We start from the raw sequence: 18,661 nt of genomic DNA, 5'->3' as shown, positions 1-18,661 counted from the left end.
GCTGAAGTGCCCAACCAAAAACAGAATTTATGCTTACCTGATAAATTACTTTCTCTTACGGTGTATCCAGTCCACGGATTCATCCTTACTTGTGGGATATTCTCAATCCCTACAGGAAGTGGCAAAGAGAGCACACAGCAGAGCTGTCCATATAGCTCCCCTCAGGCTCCGCCCCCCCCAGTCATTCGACCGACAGTTAGGAGAAAAAGGAGAAACTATAGGGTGCAGTGGTGACTGTAGTTTTACTAAAATAAATTTGAACCTGACTTAATTGCCAGGGCGGGCCGTGGACTGGATACACCGTAAGAGAAAGTAATTTATCAGGTAAGCATAAATTCTGTTTTCTCTTACTTGGTGTATCCAGTCCACGGATTCATCCTTACTTGTGGGATACCAATACCAAAGCTTTAGGACACATATGAAGGGAGGGAACAAGTCAGGTAACCTAAACGAAAGGCACCACAGCTTGCAAAACCTCTCCCCCAAAAATAGCCTCCGAAGAAGCAAAAGTATCGAATTTGTAAAACTTGGCAAATGTATGCAGTGAAGACCAAGTCGCTGCCTTACAAATCCGTTCAACAGAAGCCTCGTTCTTGAAAGCCCATGTGGAAGCCACAGCTCTAGTGGAATGAGCTGTAATTCGTTCAGGAGGCTGCTGTCCAGTCTCATAAGCCAATCGGATGATGCTTTTCAGCCAGAAGGAAAGAGAGGTAGCAGTCGCTTTGACCTCTCCTCGTACCAGAATAGACAACAAACAAGGACGATGTTTGTCTGAAATCTTTAGTTGCTTTTAAATAGAATTTTAAAGCACGAACCACATCAAGATTGTGTAACAGACGTTCCTTCTTAGAAACTGGATTAGGACACAGAGAAGGAACAATGATTTCCTGGTTAATATTCTTATTAGAAACCACTTTTGGAAGGAAACCAGGTTTGGTACGCAAAACACCCTTATCTGCATGGAACACCAGATAGGGTGAATTACACTGCAAAGCAGACAATTCTGAAACTCTTTGAGCAGAAGAAATAGCTACCAAAAACAAAACCTTCCAAGATAATAACTTAATATCTATGGAATGCAAAGGTTCAAACGGAACCCCTTGAAGAACTGAAAGAACTAAATTTAGACTCCATGGAGGAGCCACAGGCTTGTAGACAGGCTTGATTCTAACTAGGGCCTGTGCAAACGCCTGAACGTCTGGTACAGCTGCCAGACGCTTGTGTAACAGGATAGACAGAGCAGATATCTGTCCCTTTAAGGAACTAGCTGACAAACCTTTCTCCAATCCTTCTTGGAGAAAAGACAATATCCTTGGAATCCTAACCTTACTCCACGAGTAACCTTTGGATTCGCACCAACAAAGATATTTCCGCCATATCTTATGGTAAATTTTCCTGGTGACAGGCTTTCTGGCCTGGATCAGAGTATCTATAACCGAGAACCCACGCTTAGCTAGAATTAAGCGTTCAATCTCCAAGCAGTCAGTTGCAGAGAAACTAGATTTGGATGCTTGAATGGACCTTGAATTAGAAGATCCTGCCTCGATGGCAGTTTCCATGGTGGAGCCGATGACATGTCCACCAGGTCTGCATACCAAGTCCTGCGTGGCCACGCAGGCGCTATCAGAATTACCGAAGCCTTCTCCAGTTTGATTCTGGCTACTAGCCGAGGGAGAAGAGGAAACGGTGGAAAGACATAAGCTAGACTGAATGACCAAGGCGCTACTAAAGCATCTATCAATGCCGCCTTGGGATCCCTGGACCTGGATCCGTAAAGGGGAAGTTTGGAGTTCTGACGGGACGCCATCAGATCCAATTCTGGAATGCCCCATCGCTGGGTTAGCTGAGCAAAGACCTCCGGGTGGAGTTCCCACTCCCCCGGATGGAAAGTCTGATGACTCCCAGTTGTCTACTCCTGGGATGTGAATTGCAGATAGATGGCAGGAGTGATCCTCCGCCCATTTGATGATCTTGGTTACTTCCTTCATCGCCAGGGAACTCTTTGTTCCTCCCTCATGATTTATGTACGCTACAGTCATGATGTTGTCCGACTGAAATCTGATGAATTTGGCCTCCGCTAGTTGAGGCCAGGCCTGGAGCGTATTGAATATCGCTCTCAGTTCCAAAATGTTTATTGGGAGAAGAGATTCTTCCCGAGAACATAGACCCTGAGCTTTCAGGGAGTCCCAGACCGCACCCCAGCCTAACAGACTGGCATCGGTCATGACAATGATCCACTCCGGTCTGCGGAAACTCATTCCCTGAGACAGGTGATCCTGAGACAACCACCAAAGAGAGTCTCTGGTTTTCTGGTCCATTTGTATTTGAGGAGACAAATCAGCATAATCCCCATTCCACTGTTTGAGCATGCACAGTTGCAGTGGTCTTAGATGAATTCGGGCAAAAGGGACTACGTCCATTGCCGCAACCATTAGACCGATTACCTCCATGCACTGAGCCACAGAAGGCCAAGGAATGGAATGAAGAACTCGGCAAGTATTCAAAAGTTTTGACTTCCTGACTTCTGTCAGAAAGATTTTCATTTCTACCGAGTCTATTAGTGTTCCCAGGAAGGGAACCCTTGTGAGCGGGGACAGAGAACTTTTTTCTACGTTCACCTTCCACCCGTGAGACCATAGAAAGGCCAGAACAAATGTCCGTATGAGCTTTTGCTCTGTGAAAAGACGCCTGTATTAAGATGTCGTCTAGGTAAGGTGCTACGGCAATGCCCCGTGGTCTTCGTACCGCTAGAAGGGACCCTAGCACCTTTGTGAAAATTCTGGGAGCGGTGGCCAACCCGAAAGGAAGGGCCACGAACTGGTAATGCGTGTTCAGAAAGGCGAACCTTAGGAACTGATGATGATCTTTGTGGATAGGAATATGTAGGTACGCATCCTTTAGATCCACGGTAGTCATATATTGACCTTCCTGGATCATCGACAAGATTGTCCGAATAGTTTCCATTTTGAAAGATGGAACTCTGAGGAATTTGTTTAGAATTTTTAGATCCAGGATTGGCCTGAAAGTTCCTTCCTTTTTGGGAACTACAAACAGGTTTGAGTAAAATCCCAGTCCTTGTTCTGCAATTGGAACTGGGTGTATCACTCCCATCTTTAGAAGATCTTCGACACAGCGTAAGAACGCCTGTTTCTTTGTTTGGTCTGAAGACAAACGAGAAATGTGGAACCTTCCCCTTGGGGGAGAGTCCTTGAATTCTAGAAGATACCCCTGAGCAACGATTTCTAATGCCCAGGGATCTGGAACGTCTCTTGCCCAAGCCTGAGCAAAGAGAGAGTATGCCCCCTACTAGATCCGATCCCGGATCGGGGGCTACCCCTTCATGCTGTCTTGGCAGCAGGCGCAGGCTTCTTGGCCTGTTTACCCTTATTCCAGCCCTGCAAGGGTTTCCAGGTTGCTTTAGGCTGGGAAGCATTACCCTCTTGCTTTGCGGCAGCAGAGGTTGAAGCAGGTCCGCTCCTGAAGTTGCGAAAGGAGCGAAAATTAGCCTTGTTTTTGGCCTTGAACGGTCTATCCTGCGGGAGGGCATGATCCTTCCCCCCAGTGATATCCGCGATAATTTCTTTCAACTCGGGACCAAAAAGGGTCTTTCCCTTTAAAGGAATGTTTAGCAATTTTGTTTTGGACGACACGTCAGCCGACCATGATTTGAGCCAAAGCGCTCTTCGCGCCATAATGGCAAAACCTGAATTTTTCGCCGCTAACTTAGCTAATTGGAAAGCGGCAGTGATAAAAGAATTAGCCAGCTTTAAAGCGTGAATTCTATCCATGACTTCGTCATATGAAGTCTCCCTCTGGAGTGACTCCTCCAGCGCCTCAAACCAAAAAGCCGCTGCAGTAGTTACAGGAATAATGCAGGCAATTGGCTGGAGAAGGAAACCTTGCTGAACAAATATTTTCTTCAGCAAACCTTCCAATTTTTTATCCATAGGATCTTTGAAAACACAACTGTCCGCTTAGCAAGCGTTGAAACACCTCCCTCTACCTTAGGGACCGTCTGCCACGCGTCCCACCTGGGGTCGTTTATGGGGAACATTTTCTTAAAAATAGGGGGGGAACAAAGGGTACACCTGGTCTTTCCCACTCCCTAGTCACAATATCCGCCACCCTCTTTGGAATTGGAAAAGCCTCAGTGTGTACAGGGACCTCTAAAAACCTGTCCATTTTACACAATTTTTACAATCATCCAGCGTAGCTAAAACCTCCTTAAGCAGGACGCGGAGGTGTTCCAGCTTAAATTTAAATGCTAAGGAATCTGACTCTGCCCGCTGAGAAACTTTTCCTGTGTCAGAAATTTCTCCCTCAGACAGGCCATCCCTCACTTCCACTTCAGAGTGTTGTGAGGGTACTACAGATAAATTATCCAAAGCATCCGATTGCTCATCCTCTGTATTTAAAACTGAGCTATCGCGCTTTCTTGGAAAAACTGGCAGTTTGGATAAAAATGCTGCAAGGGAATTATCCATTACTGCTGCTAATTGTTGTAAAGTAATAGGGGCCAATGCGCTAGAGGTACTAGGCATCGCTTGCGCGGGCGTAACTGGTGTCGACACATGGGGAGAGGAAGGTGGACTATCCTTGTTACCTTCCGTTAAAGAATCATCTTGGGCTACATTTTTAAGTGTCACTGCATGGTCTTTAAAATGCTTAGATGCTTTAGCACACTTTAAAAACAAATGCAATGGGGGTACCGCCATGGCTTTTAAACACAAAAAACAGGGTCTATCTGAAGGCTCAGACATGTTTGACAGACTTAGACAGCACGACAATTCAGTAAAAAACACTTTTTGAAAAAACGTTACTGTGCCTTTAAAAAACAGCACACACTTTTTTACTAAATCACCAAAAAACCTCAGATCTTGATGAAATTTTCACCACATTATCCTAATACTTTGAAATTATTGCACAGAAATTTTCAGATTAAATTAACCCCTTATTGCCCAAACCGGAGCTAAATTAAGCAGGCTACCGGTTTAAAACACTACAGCACGGTGCCAGTGTCTCTGCTGTGGCTTTACCTTCCTTAGGGATTATTTGTAGACGAAAATAAGCCTCCCTGGAGTCCTCCCTGAAGCTTCTGGGCTCTACACGTGAAGCTGCATGAAACTGTCTTGTAAAATAACTGCGCAACTGAGGCGCGAAAATGAGGCCCCCTCCCTCTTCATTCCGGAGTTATGGGGCCTTCCTGAGACAGATTAGGTGTCTTGCAATATGCCAGGCGAATTAAAACCCCCAAAAAGTGTTTTAACGTCTAAAACACTTGAACAAATATGAGATTACACTAATAAAGTAATCAATTTAGCCCATAACTGTGTCCACCAGTACTTAAGCCCTTAACCTAAGCCATCCTTCTATACTGAGTCTCAGAAAATGGCTTACCTTCCCCATGGGGATTTCTGTCAGTCTTCTAGCATTACCAGGTCTTGTTAGAAAAAATGACTGAGCATACCTGAAGCAGTTAAGCCTGCAAACTGTTCCCCCCCAACTGAAGTTCTCCGGTACTCAACAGTCCTGTGTGGGAACAGCAATGGATTTTAGTTACAACATGCTAAAATCTTTTTCCTCTCAGCAGAAATCTTCATCACTTTCTGCCTCAGAGTAAATAGTACAAACCGGCACTATTTTAAAATAAACTCTTGATTGAATAAATAAAAACTACAAATCTAACACCACAAACTCTTTACCCTCCCGTGGAGATGCTACTTGTTAGAGCGGCAAAGAGAATGACTGGGGGGGCGGAGCCTGAGGGGAGCTATATGGACAGCTCTGCTGTGTGCTCTCTTTGCCACTTCCTGTAGGGATTGAGAATATCCCACAAGTAAGGATGAATCCGTGGACTGGATACACCAAGTAAGAGAAATGTAAATATCATAAGGCTCATTAAGTACTTCATAGAATAATGCCTATTAACCCCTTATTTCCTTTTGTGAAATACACATTGAGAAAAATGAGATGCATAAAAGCAGTCAAACTGCACTGTCACAGCGTGTTATACCTGCAATGAAAGGTAACAACACTGAACTATGTGAGATGCTCTGCCCTCGGTAGCTACATAAAGGAGAAGAGCTAAATCCCACACAGTCGTCACAGAGCTCCGCCCCTTGTGGGCGTGAAGACGCTCCAACTCCCGGCACTTGTATGCCTATGCCCTAGAGATAGAGAAGGCGCCCGAAAGCGGCGCGAACTAGCAACTTCACCCATCGTGGGCGTGTAACAAACAATCTCCCGGTTGCCATTAAAACTTTGTTATAGATAGGCCACCGGTAGATAGTGAAACTGTATCCTCAGATACATATTGGGGACAATCAGGCCCCCGCATGTCATGTAGCACAATAAACCAACAAAGTGACCCATACACCATTTCGAAACGATAAATGTTATAGCATCACCATTTAACATTTGCAGCCTGTAAAACCAAAAACAGAACCAGCTCCTGGACGTTAGACATAACTGACATTAAGTTCAGTGTCTGCATAAAATTAGCTGCCATAGACCTCTCTTACTAGGAGAGGTGACTTGTCCCATCACATTAAGAGCCCTATTTCTTAGCCCTTGCTTATGTGACTGTCCAGTAATGTAGTGCTCATGTAACTGCTAAGAATGTGCTGTCCCTCCTGTTACATGTAGGAGTCCTGACCACGTAAATAAAGTGCTCCACTACACTGAGATCCATTAATTGACCTCAGAATAAAAAGTCAGCACTTACCTTGAAAGCTGTGCGACAGCATGGCAGTCCAGCAGGTTTTCAGAGGTCCTCTCCCTCTCATAGCCCTGTGGACTAAGATTAGCCTGAGTTAAAAGGGCTCAGGCTGTCTGTATTAGGGCAGCAAATATGTATAGGAGGCGCAGTGAGAATTATGTCCCACCAGTTCCTATTGCTTTAAAGCCACCAAATGCCCTACTGTAGAGACTGATCAGGTATAGGCTACACCCCAGAACAAAGTAGCACTCACTGGCACTACTTTAAAAATAATAAACTCTTGATTGAAGAATCTAATCTAACACCTCACTTTAAATCTTCCTATCACCAACACAGGCAAAGAGAATGACTGGGTTGGGAGGGAAGGGAGGAGCTATTTATACAGCTCTGCTATGGTGCTCTTTGCCTCCTCCTGCTGACTAGGAGGCAATATCCCACAAGGATGAAATCCGTGGACTCATCGTATCTTCAAAAAGAAAGTATATTGTGTATCTGAAAAGGGAGGTAGGAGAAGAATCCCTACGACCGATAACAGAGAACCCGTGAAAAGATTTCCTGTGAGAGAAACCATAAAATCAATAGGCAATACTCACTTCGCATCCCTCTGACAAACACTATAGTCTGAGAGGAATTGGGCTTCAGAATGCTTAAAAACTCTTATCATAGAAGAAATTTAAAAAAAAATCAAGCATAAAAACTTACTTCACCACCTCCATAGGAGGCAAAGTTTGTAAAACTGAGTTGTGGGTGTGGTGGGAGGTGTATTTATAGGCATTTGAGGTTTGGGAAACTTTGCCCCCTCCTGGTAGGAATATATATCCCATACGTCACCAGCTCATGGACTCTTGCCAATTACATGAAAGAAATACCACTATCCCAACAGGGGGAGGCTTAGGAACATGTTCACCTGACACCTGAGGGTAGTTACAGCTGAAATCCCACAGGGGGATATTGTGCAAATAACAGGGTATTCCTATATCCCTGTACTTGAAATCTATTTTTCTTCTTCCTGAATGATATGTGCCAGGGATAAAGGGTCTCAACATTGATCTGAGCTCCCATATATTAATCCATAAGCAAGTAGCTGGAACACCTTTTCTTAACCTACTCCTGAGAGGCCAAAAACAAAACTGAGAAGAGCGAGCGCGAGAGAGCGAGGTGGTTGGAGGGATTAAAGCTCTTTTGTGGGTTCTTGGCCTACTGCTTGTAGCAGGAATTTTATCCAACATGTTATGGAGCCCTATGGACCACCATCAGCATAAAAAAAGAAGAAAAAAAAAAAAGTTTACCTCAAAAGCTTAACATTACAGGCACTGCATTTCCCAGAACGCTGATTAAGAATCACTGAAAATTCTACTTCATCCCCAGACTGTAGATCAATACCATCCTGGATCTCCTTCACGTGGAAGAAAAGCTTTTTGCTGTCACCTACTTCATAGTTTATAAAACCAAACTGAAAGACAGATGAAGACAAATTGAGATAGAAAACATACATATATTTTTATCTTTTTTATATCTTCTTATCAGTGTTTGCTTAAAGGGACACAACCTAAATGTTTTCTTTTGTGATTCAGATAGAGCATGCAATTTTAAGCAACTTTCTAATTTACTCCTATTATCAAATATTCTTCATTCTCTTGGTATCTTTATTTGAAAAGCAAGAAAAAAAAAAAAATTGGGTTCAGTGTCCCTTTAAGGAGTTTTTTAAAAAAATTTTTTACCACAAAGCTGATTTTACTGACCAACATTCTAACTAGCTATTTAATAAATTCAATATTTAGTGCACAACATTATCACTAAACAAATTAAATTATGCAATTAATTTGTACTTTGGATAGCAGAAAATGTGCTAAAGTATTACACTGCCTCGACCTGGTTACTCCAAAAACAATTTATATCGTACCTGACAAATTAATTTCTTTCATGGAGACGAGAGTCCACAAGCTGTTACAGATAGGATATATATTCCTTCCAGGAGGCGGCAAAGGTTCCCAAATCTCAAAAGCCTATAAAACCCCTCCCACCTCACTCACACCTTAGTTTGATGTATAGCCAAGTGATGAGGTGTTTAGAAGAAGTCGTCAAAATCAGAGGAAGCAACAAAAGATGTGCTTAAACAAAACATAACCCCAAAACAGGTGGGGGCTCATGGACTCTCGCCACCATTAAAGAAATGAATCAGGTAAGATATAAATTATTTTCTTTCATATACGTGGCAAGAGTCCATGAGCTGTTACATATGAGATCAAATAACCAAGATTTGAAAGTCCATGAGTAACAAAGTGAGGGATTATAATAAAAATAGCTTTTTTTCGCTAAAAAAACAAATATTTATGCTTACCTGATAAGGGAGGGGCCACAACTTCATTCATTACTGTTGGGAATCAACACCTGGCCACCAGGAGGCAAAGACACCCCAGCCAAAGCTAATAAATATCGCTCCCACTTCCCCTAGTCATTCAGCTAAGGAAATAAGGAAAAGCAGGAGAAACATTAGGGCTATAGAGGTGCCAGAAGATAAGGCAAAACTGCACCCGAAAAATACCGGGCGGGATTGTGGACCCTCCCTTCCAGGAAAGAAAGGAATTTATCAGGTAAGTAAAAATTTTGTTTCCTTTCCAAAGGAAGGGAGAGTCCACGACTCCATTACTGTTGGGAATCCAATACCAAAGCTAGAGAGGACATAATGAAAAGGGAGGGAAAATAAGGCAGATGGACCTTATCTGAAAGCACAACGGCTTGAAGCACTTTTCTCCCAAAGGAAGTCTCAGCTGAGGCAAAAACATCAAACTTGTAGAATTTAGAAAAAAGTATGTAAAGAGGACCAGGTGGCCGCCTTACAAATTCGCTCCATAGAAGCTTCGATCTTAAAAGCCAAAGAAGAGGATACTGCATGGGTAGAATGAGCAGTAATCCTCTCAGAAGGCTGATGACCAGCTTCCTCATAAGCAAACAATCTTGATTGATGTTGCGATCACAGACAACTTTAGGAAGAAAACCTAATTTGGTATGTAAAACGGCCTTATCCGCATAGAATAGAAAGATGAGGATTACATTACAAAGAAAATACTCTAAGTTCACAGAGCCAATAATTATGCCATAATAAATAAAAAATGTCCCACACATGTACAAGAGTTTTGGTTTCCTATAGAGCTTTGGCTGGGGTGTCTGCCTCCTCCTGGTGGTCAGGTGTTGAATTCCCAACTGTAATTAATAAAGACGTGGACTCTCCCTGCTTTTGGAAAGAAATTAAATTCATAACCCAGAAATAAAATGTCTTATGAAAAACTAAATATATAGGCAAAATTACAAAACAACTGCCTAAAGGACCTTTCTACCAAAGGCTGACAAGGCAAAAACATAAAAATTGTAAAATTTAGTAAAGGTATGCAGAAAAGACCAAGTGGCAACTGATCTAGTCGAATGAGCTGTAATTCTCTGTGGCTGACCCGCCTCCAAATAAGCTTTTTTTGAATCTTTGTTTCAACCAAGAGGCTAGAGAAATAGAGCCTTTCAGGCCTTTTTTAATGCAGAAACAAACAAAAAAACATAATTTATGTAAGAACTTACCTGATAAATTCATTTCTTTCATATTAGCAAGAGTCCATGAGCTAGTGACGTATGGGATATACATTCCTACCAGGAGGGGCAAAGTTTCCCAAACCTTAAAATGCCTACAAATACACCCCCTCACCACACCCACAATTCAGTTTAACGAATAGCCAAGAAGTGGGGTGATAAGAAAAAAGTGCGAAAGCATATAAAATAAGGAATTGGAATAATTGTGCTTTATACAAAAAAATCAAAACCACCACAAAAAAGGGCGGGCCTCATGGACTCTTGCTAATATGAAAGAAATGAATTTATCAGGTAAGTTCTTACATAAATTATGTTTTCTTTCATGTAATTAGCAAGAGTCCATGAGCTAGTGACGTATGGGATAATGATTACCCAAGATGTGGATCTTTCCACACAAGAGTCACTAGAGAGGGAGGGATAAAATAAAGACAGCCAATTCCTGCTGAAAATAATCCACACCCAGAATAAAATTTTAATGAAAAAACATAAGCAGAAGATTCAAACTGAAACCACTGCCTGAAGTACGTTTCTACCAAAAACTGCTTCAGAAGAAGAAAACACATCAAAATGGTAGAATTTAGTAAAAGTATGCAAAGAGGACCAAGTTGCTGTTTGCAAATCTGATCAACCGAAGCTTCATTCTTAAACGCCCAGGAAGTAGAAACTGACCTAGTAGAATGAGCTGTAATCCTTTGAGGCGGAGTGTTACCGGACTCAACATAGACATGATGAAATAAAGATTTCAACCAAGATGCCAAAGAAATGGCAGAAGCTTTCTGGTCTTTTCTAGAACCGGAAAAGATGACAATTAGACTAGAAGTCTTTCGGAAAGACTTAGTAGCTTCAACATAATATTACAAAGCTCTAACAGCATCCAAAGAATGCAATGATTTCTCCTTAGAATTCATAGGATTAGGACATAATGAAGGAACCACAATTTCTCTACTAATGTTGTTAGAATTCACAACCTTAGGTAAAAAATTCAAAAGAAGTTCGCAGCACCGCCTTATCCTGATGCAAAATCAGAAAAGGAGACTCACAAAAAAGAGTAGATAATTCAGAGACTCTTCTGGCAGAAGAGATGGCCAAAAGAAACAAAACTTTCCAAGAAAGTAATATAACGACCAAAGAATGCATGGGTTCAAAAAGGAGAAGCTTGAAGAGCCCCCAGAACCAAATTCAAACTCCAAAGAGGAGAAATTGACTTCATGACAGGTTTTATACGAACCAAAGCTTGTACAAAACAATGAATATCAGGAAGATTAGCAATCCTTCTGTGAAAAAGAACAGAAAGAGCAGAGATTTGTCTTTCAAGAAACTTGCGGACAAACCTTTATCTAAACCATCCTGAAGAAATATAAGTCTTCCAGACTCTATAATATATCTCTCTAGATACAGATTTACGAGCCTGTCACATAGTATCAATCACAGAGTCAGAGAAACCTCTTTGACCAAGAATCAAGCGTTCAAACTCCACACCTTAAAATTAAGGTTTTGAGATCCTGATGGAAAAAAGAACCTTGAGACAGAAAGACTGGTCTTAACGGAAGAGTCCACAGCTGGCAAGAGGCCATCCGGACAAGATCCGCATACCAAAACCTGTGAGGCCATGCTGGAGCTACCAGCAGGACAAACGAGCATTCCTTTAGAATATTAGAGAATACCCTTGGAAGAAGAACTAGAGGCGGAAAGATATAGGCAGGATGACACTTGTAAGGAAGAGATAATGCATCCACTGCCTCCGTCCGAGGATCCCTGGATCCGGACAGATACCAGGGAAGTTTCTTGTTTAGATGAGAAGCCATCAGATCTATTTCTGAGAGTTCCCACATTTGAACAATCTGAGGAAATACCTCTGGGTGAAGACCATTCGCCCAGGTGCAACGTTTGGCGACTGAGATAATCCGCTTTCCAATTGTCCATACCTGGGATATGAACCGCAGAGATTAGACAGGAGCTGGATTCCGCCCAAACCAAAATTCGAGATACTTCTTTCATAGCCAGAGGACTGTGAGTCCCTCCTTGATGATTGATGTATGCCACAGTTGTGACATTGTCTATCTGAAAACAAATGAACAACTCTCTCTTCAGAAGAGGCCAAGACTGAAGAGCTCTGAAATTGCACGGAGTTCCAAAATATTGATCGGAAATCTCACCTCCTGAGATTCCCAAACCCCTTGTGCCGTCAGATACCCCCACACAGCTCCCCAACCTGTAAGACTTGCATCTGTTGAGATTATAGTCCAGGTCGGAAGAACAAAGAAGCCCCCTGAACTAAACGATGGTGATCTGCCCACCATGTCAGAGAGTGTCGTATAATCGGTTTAAAGATATTAATTGAGATATCTTTGTGTAATCCCTGCACCATTGGTTCAGCATACAGAGCTGAAGAGGTCGCATGTGAAAACGAGCAAAGGAGATCGCATCTGATGCGGCAGTCCTAAGACCTAAAATGTCCATGCATAAGGCTACCAAAGGGAATGATTGAAGGTTTTGACAAGCTGATATCAATGTTAAACTTCTCTTGTCTGACAAGGACAGAGTCATAGACACTGAATCTATTCTAGAAACCTAAAAAGGTTACACTTGTCTGAGGAATCAATGAACTGATTGGTAAATTGATCCTCCAACCATGAACTTGAAGAAACAACACAAGTCGATTCGTATGAGATTCTTCAAAAATGAGAAGACTGAGCAAGTACCCAGATATTGTCCAATAAGGAAATACCAAAAAACCCTGTTCTCTGATTACAGAAAGAAGGGCACCGAGAACCTTTGAAAAAAATTCTTGGAACTGAGGCTAGGCCAAACGGTAGAGCCACAAAACTGGTAATGCTTGTCTAAAAAGAGAATCTCAGACACTAAAAGTGATCTGGATGAATCTGAATATGTAGATACACATCCTGTAAATCTATTGTAGACATATAATGCCCTTGCTAAACAAAAGGCAGGACAGTCCTACAGTAACCATCTTGAATGTTGGTATCCTTACATAACGATTCAATATTGATAGATCCGGAACGGGTCTGAAGGAATTGACCTTCTTTGGTACAATGAAGAGATAAAATAAAACCCCAGCCCCTGTTCCAGAACTGGAACTGGCATAATTACTCCAGCCAACTCTAGATCTGAAACACATTTCAGAAATACTGAGCCTTTGCTGTGTTAACTGGGACACGGGAAAGAAAAAAATCTCTTAGCAGGAGGCCTTAACTGAAGCCAATTCTGTACCTTTCTGAAACAATGTTCTGAAACAAGAAATTGAGAACGGAATTGATCAAAATTTCTTTGAAGAAAACGTAATCTGCCCCATACCAGCTGAGCTGGAATAGGGTCCGCACCTTCATGGGTACTTAGGAGCTGGCTATAGGTTTTCTAAAAGGCTTGGATATATTCCAAACTGGAAATAGTTTCCAAACTGATACCGCTCCTGAGAATGAAGGATCAGGCTTTTGTTCCTTATTGTGAGGAAAGGAACGAAATGATTAGACCTAAATTTACCTTAGATTTTTTATCCTTTGGATAAAAAGTTCCCTTCCTTCCAGAAATAGTTGAAATAATAATTTATTACCCTGGAAAGAAAGGGAAAGCAAAGTTGACTTAGAAGACATATCAGTATTCCAAGTTTAAACCATAAAGCTTTTCTAGCTAAAATAGCTAGAGACATATACCTGACATCAACTCTAATGATATCAAAAGATGGTATCACCAATAAAATTATTAGCATGTTATAGAATAATAATAATGCTATAAAATTATGATCTGTTACTTGTTGCGCTAAAGCTTCTAACCAAAAAGTTGAAGCTGCAGCAACATCCGCTAAAAATATAGCAAGTCTAAGAAGATTACCTGAACATAAGTAAGCTTTTCTTAGAAAGGATTCAATTTTCCTATCTAAAGGATCCTTAAATGAATTACTATCTGCCGTAGGAATAGTAGCACATTTAGCAGGAGTAGAGACAGCCCCATAACCTTAGGGATTTTGTCCCAAAAAAACTCTAATCTGTCAGATGGCACAGGATATAATTGCTTAAACGTTTAGAAGGAGTAAAAGAATTACCCAAATTATTCCATTCCCTGGAAATTACTTCAGAAATAGCATCAGGGAGATTAAACACTTCTGGAATAACTACAGGAGATTTAAAAACCTTATTTAAACGTTTAGATTTAGAATCAAGAGGACCAGAATCCTCTATTTCTAATGCAATTAATACTTCTTTAAATAAAGAACGAATAAATTCCATCTTGAACAAATACAAAGATTTATCAGCATCAACCTCTGAGACAGAAACCTCTGAACCAGAAGAACCATTATCAGTATCAGAATGATGATGTTCATTTAAAAATTCATCTGAAAAAAGAGAAGTTTTAAAAGACTTATGTAAACTAGAAGGAGAAATAACAGACATAGCCTTCTTAATGGATTTAAAAAATAAAATCTCTTATGTTTATCAGGAACACTCTGAAAATTAGATGTTGACGGAACAGCAACAGGTAATGTAACAGTACTAAAGGAAATTTTATCTGCATTAATAAGTTTGTCATGACATGCAATACAAACAACAGCTGGAGAAACAGATACCAAAAATTATAGCAGATACACTTAGCTTGGTAGCTCCAGCAGTAGACAGCGATTTTCCTGTAGTATCTTCTGACTTAGATGCAACGTGAGACATCTTGCAATATGTAAGAGAAAAAACAACCTATAAAGCAAAATTGATCAAATTCCTTAAATGACAGTTTCAGGAATGGGAAAAAATGCCAAAGAACAAGCTTCAAGCAACCAGAAGCACTGAAAAAATAAGACTTAAATAATGTGGAGACAAAAGCGACGCCCTTATTTTTTAGCGCCAAATAAGACGCCCACATTATTTGGCGCCTAAATGCTTTTGGCGCCAAAAATGACGCCACATCCGGAACGCCAACATTTTTGGCGCAAAATAACGTCAAAAAATGACGCAACTTCCGGCGACACGTATGACGCCGGAAACGGAAAAGAATTTTTGCGCCAAAAAAGTCTGCGCCAAGAATGACGCAATAAAATGAAGCATTTTCAGCCCCAGCGAGCCTAACAGCCCACAGGAAAAAAAAGAGTCAAATTTTTGAAGGTAAGAAAAAATGATTAATTCAAATGCATTATCCCAAATATGAAACTGACTGTCTGAAAAATAAGGAAAGTTGAACATTCTGAGTCAAGGCAAATAAATGTTTGAATACATATATTTAGAACTTTATAAATAAAGTGCCCAACCATAGCTTAGAGTGTCACAGAAAATAAGATTTACTTACCCCAGGACACTCATCTACATGTTTGTAGAAAGCCAAACCAGTACTGAAACGAGAATCAGCAGAGGTAATGGTATATATAAGAGTATATCGTCAATCTGAAAAGGGAGGTAAGAGATGAATCTCTACGACCGATAACAGAGAACCTATGAAATAGACCCCGTAGAAGGAGATCACTGCATTCAAATAGGCAATACTCTCCTCACATCCCTCTGACATTCACTGCACGCTGAGAGGAAAACCGGGCTCCAACTTGCTGCGGAGCGCATATCAACGTAGAATCTAGCACAAACTTACTTCACCACCTCCATCGGAGGCAAAGTTTGTAAAACTGAATTGTGGGTGTGGTAAGGGGTGTATTTGTAGGCATTTTAAGGTTTGGGAAACTTTGCCCCTCCTGGTAGGAATGTATATCCCATACGTCACTAGCTCATGGACTCTTGCTAATTACATGAAAGAAATTATGCTTACCATATAAATTCCTTTCTTTCCTGGCAGGGAGAGTCCACGACTTCCTTCCTTACTGTTGGGAAATACAACACCTGGCCACAAGGAGGAGGCACAGACACCCTAGCCAAAAGCTCAAATATTCCTTCCACTTCCCTCATCCCCCCAGTCATTCGGCCAAGGGAACGAGAAAAAGTAAGAAACATCAGGGTATAAAAGGTGCCAGAAGAAAAACAAAAAGGGAGCCACCCAAAAAATTCTTATGGGCAGGGTCGTGGACTCCCTGCCAGGAAAGAAAGGAATTTATCTGTTAAGCATAAATTTTGTTTTCTTTCCAAAGACAGGGAGAGTCCACAACTTCATTCCTTACGGTTTGGAAAACAATTCCCAAGCTCCAGAGGACACAGAAGGAATAACGGGAGGGAACAAGAAAAAGGCGGACCCTAATCTGAGGGCACCACAGCCTGTAAAACCTCTCTCCCAAAAGCTGCTTCAGTCTTACAAATCTGATCCATTGAGGTTTCGTTCTTAAAGCCCAGGAAGAACAATTGCTCTAGTAGAATTAGCTGTTATCCCCTCAGGAAGCTGCTGTCCCGCTTTCTCATAAGCCAAGCGGATGACACTCCTCAACCAGAAAGACAAGGAAGATGTAGTGGCCTTCTGACCCTTACGTCTACCCGCATAGACGACAAACAAAGATGAAGATTGTCTGAACTCCTTAGAAGCCTGAAGGTAAAACTTCAAAGCACGAACCACATCCAGATTTTGAAGCAAACATTCCTTCGCTGAAGAAAAATTGGGACCCAAGGAACAACAATCTCCTGATTAATGTTGCGCTCTGACACCACCGTGGGATGGAAACCGAACCTAGTACGTAAAACCGCCTTATCGGCATGAAAAACAAGATAAGGGGGTCACACTGTAAAGCCAAAATCTCAGACTCTGCGAGCAGGGGCAATGGCTAATAGAAACAAAACTTTCCAAGATAACAGTTTAATGTCAACAACACGCATGGGCTCAAACGGAGCCTGCTGCAAGAACAAGATTGAGACTCCAAGGCGGAGCCACAGGTCTAATGCTAGTCAAAGCATTAAAAGGGACAGTCAAGTCCAAACAAAAAAAAACCTTCATGATTCAAATAGGGCATGTAATTTTAAACAACTTTCCAATTAACTTTTATCACAAATTTTGCTTTGTTCTCTTGGTATTCTTAGTTGAAAGCTAAACCTAGGAGGTTCATATGCTAGTTTCTTAGAATAGACCTTGAAAGCCGCCACTAATCAGACAGTTTTTCACTACAAGAGGGCATTTGTTCATTTGTTTCATATAGATAACATTGAGCTCACGCACGTGAATTTACAGAGGAGTGAACACTGACTGGCTAAAATGCAAGTCTGTCAAATGAACTGAAATAAGGGGGCAGTCTGCAGAGGCTTAGCTACAAGCTAATTACAGAGGTAAAACATGTATTATTATAACTGTTTATAATACAAAACTGGGGAATGGGTAATAAAGGGATTATCTATGTTTTTAAACAACAAAAATTCTGGTGTTGACTGTCCCTTTAACAAAGGACTACACATCTGGAAGCTCAGCTAATCTCTTGTGGAGCAACACCGACAAGGCCAATATCTGTCCCTTCAGAGAGCTGGCACATAGACTCTTCTCCAATCCAACTTGGAGAAAAGATAAAATACTGGCAACCTTAACCTTATGCCAAGAAAAACAACTTTCGTCAAACTAGTGCAGGCAAGTGCGCCACACCTTATGGTAAATGTGCCGGGCTAGAATCAAAGTATCTATGACACTTTCAGAGAAACCTCTCTTGGATAAGACTAAGCGTTCAATCTCCACGCAGTCAGCCTTATAGAATCTAGATTTTGATGTAGAAGGGACCCTGTATAATCAGGTCCCTGCGACAAGGTAACCTCCACGGAGGAGATGAGGACATAATCACCAGATCCACGAACCAGGATGGAGCAATTAGAATTGCTGATGCAGGCTATCACACAAGGGAGAAGAGGCAATGGAGGAAAATGAGGAGTCTGAACCTCCATGGAACCGCTAGAGCGTCTTTTAACTCTGCTTGAGGATCCCTCGAGTTTGGCATTGGGCCAAGAGGCCATAAGATCTATCTCCAGCCTCCCCCATCTGCTGCAAATCTCTGCAAGCACCTCAGGGTGGAGAGACCATTTCCCCGGGTGAAAAGATAGTCTGCTGAGGAAGTCTGCTTTCCAGTTGTCCACACCCGGGATGTGGATCGCTGAAAGCATGCAGTTGTGGGCTTCTAGAATTTGAGACACCTCCCTCATCACTAAGGAACTTCTCGTTCCTCTCCGATGGTTGATGTAGGTAACCGTAGTTATATTGTTTGATTGGAATCTTAAAAACTGGGACAAACTCAGAGGTCAAGCCTTCAGCACATTGAAGATTGCCCAGAGTACCAAAATATTGAACCGAAGAGTGGACTCCTCCTAAGTCCACAACCCTTGTACCTTACTGGCACCCCAAACAGCTTTTGTTCTGTCTCAGCTGAGTGCATCTCTCTCTCTTTTTATATTTATGCAAATTGCTCTTGGGTCTCCCTAAGAGTAAAAGGGGAAACCAGACATGGACTCCTTGCACACATGC

At 41.7% G+C, this 18,661-nt stretch overlaps 1 protein-coding gene across 1 annotated transcript in view; it reads right to left on the bottom strand.

Annotated features, from left to right (window-relative positions):
• Positions 1–18,661, bottom strand: part of CSDE1 (cold shock domain containing E1) — a 501,007-nt gene that overhangs the window by 47,248 nt on the left and 435,098 nt on the right. Inside the window, exon 20 of the mRNA XM_053705299.1 lies at positions 8,008–8,171. Coding sequence (XP_053561274.1) covers positions 8,008–8,171 — 164 coding nt within the window. The remainder of the gene's footprint in view (positions 1–8,007; positions 8,172–18,661) is intronic.

Source organism: Bombina bombina, chromosome 3 (genome assembly GCF_027579735.1).
Source record: "Bombina bombina isolate aBomBom1 chromosome 3, aBomBom1.pri, whole genome shotgun sequence".
In the NCBI taxonomy this organism is placed as follows: Eukaryota; Metazoa; Chordata; class Amphibia; order Anura; family Bombinatoridae; genus Bombina; species Bombina bombina.
This window is presented reverse-complemented; position numbering and strand designations above follow the sequence as displayed.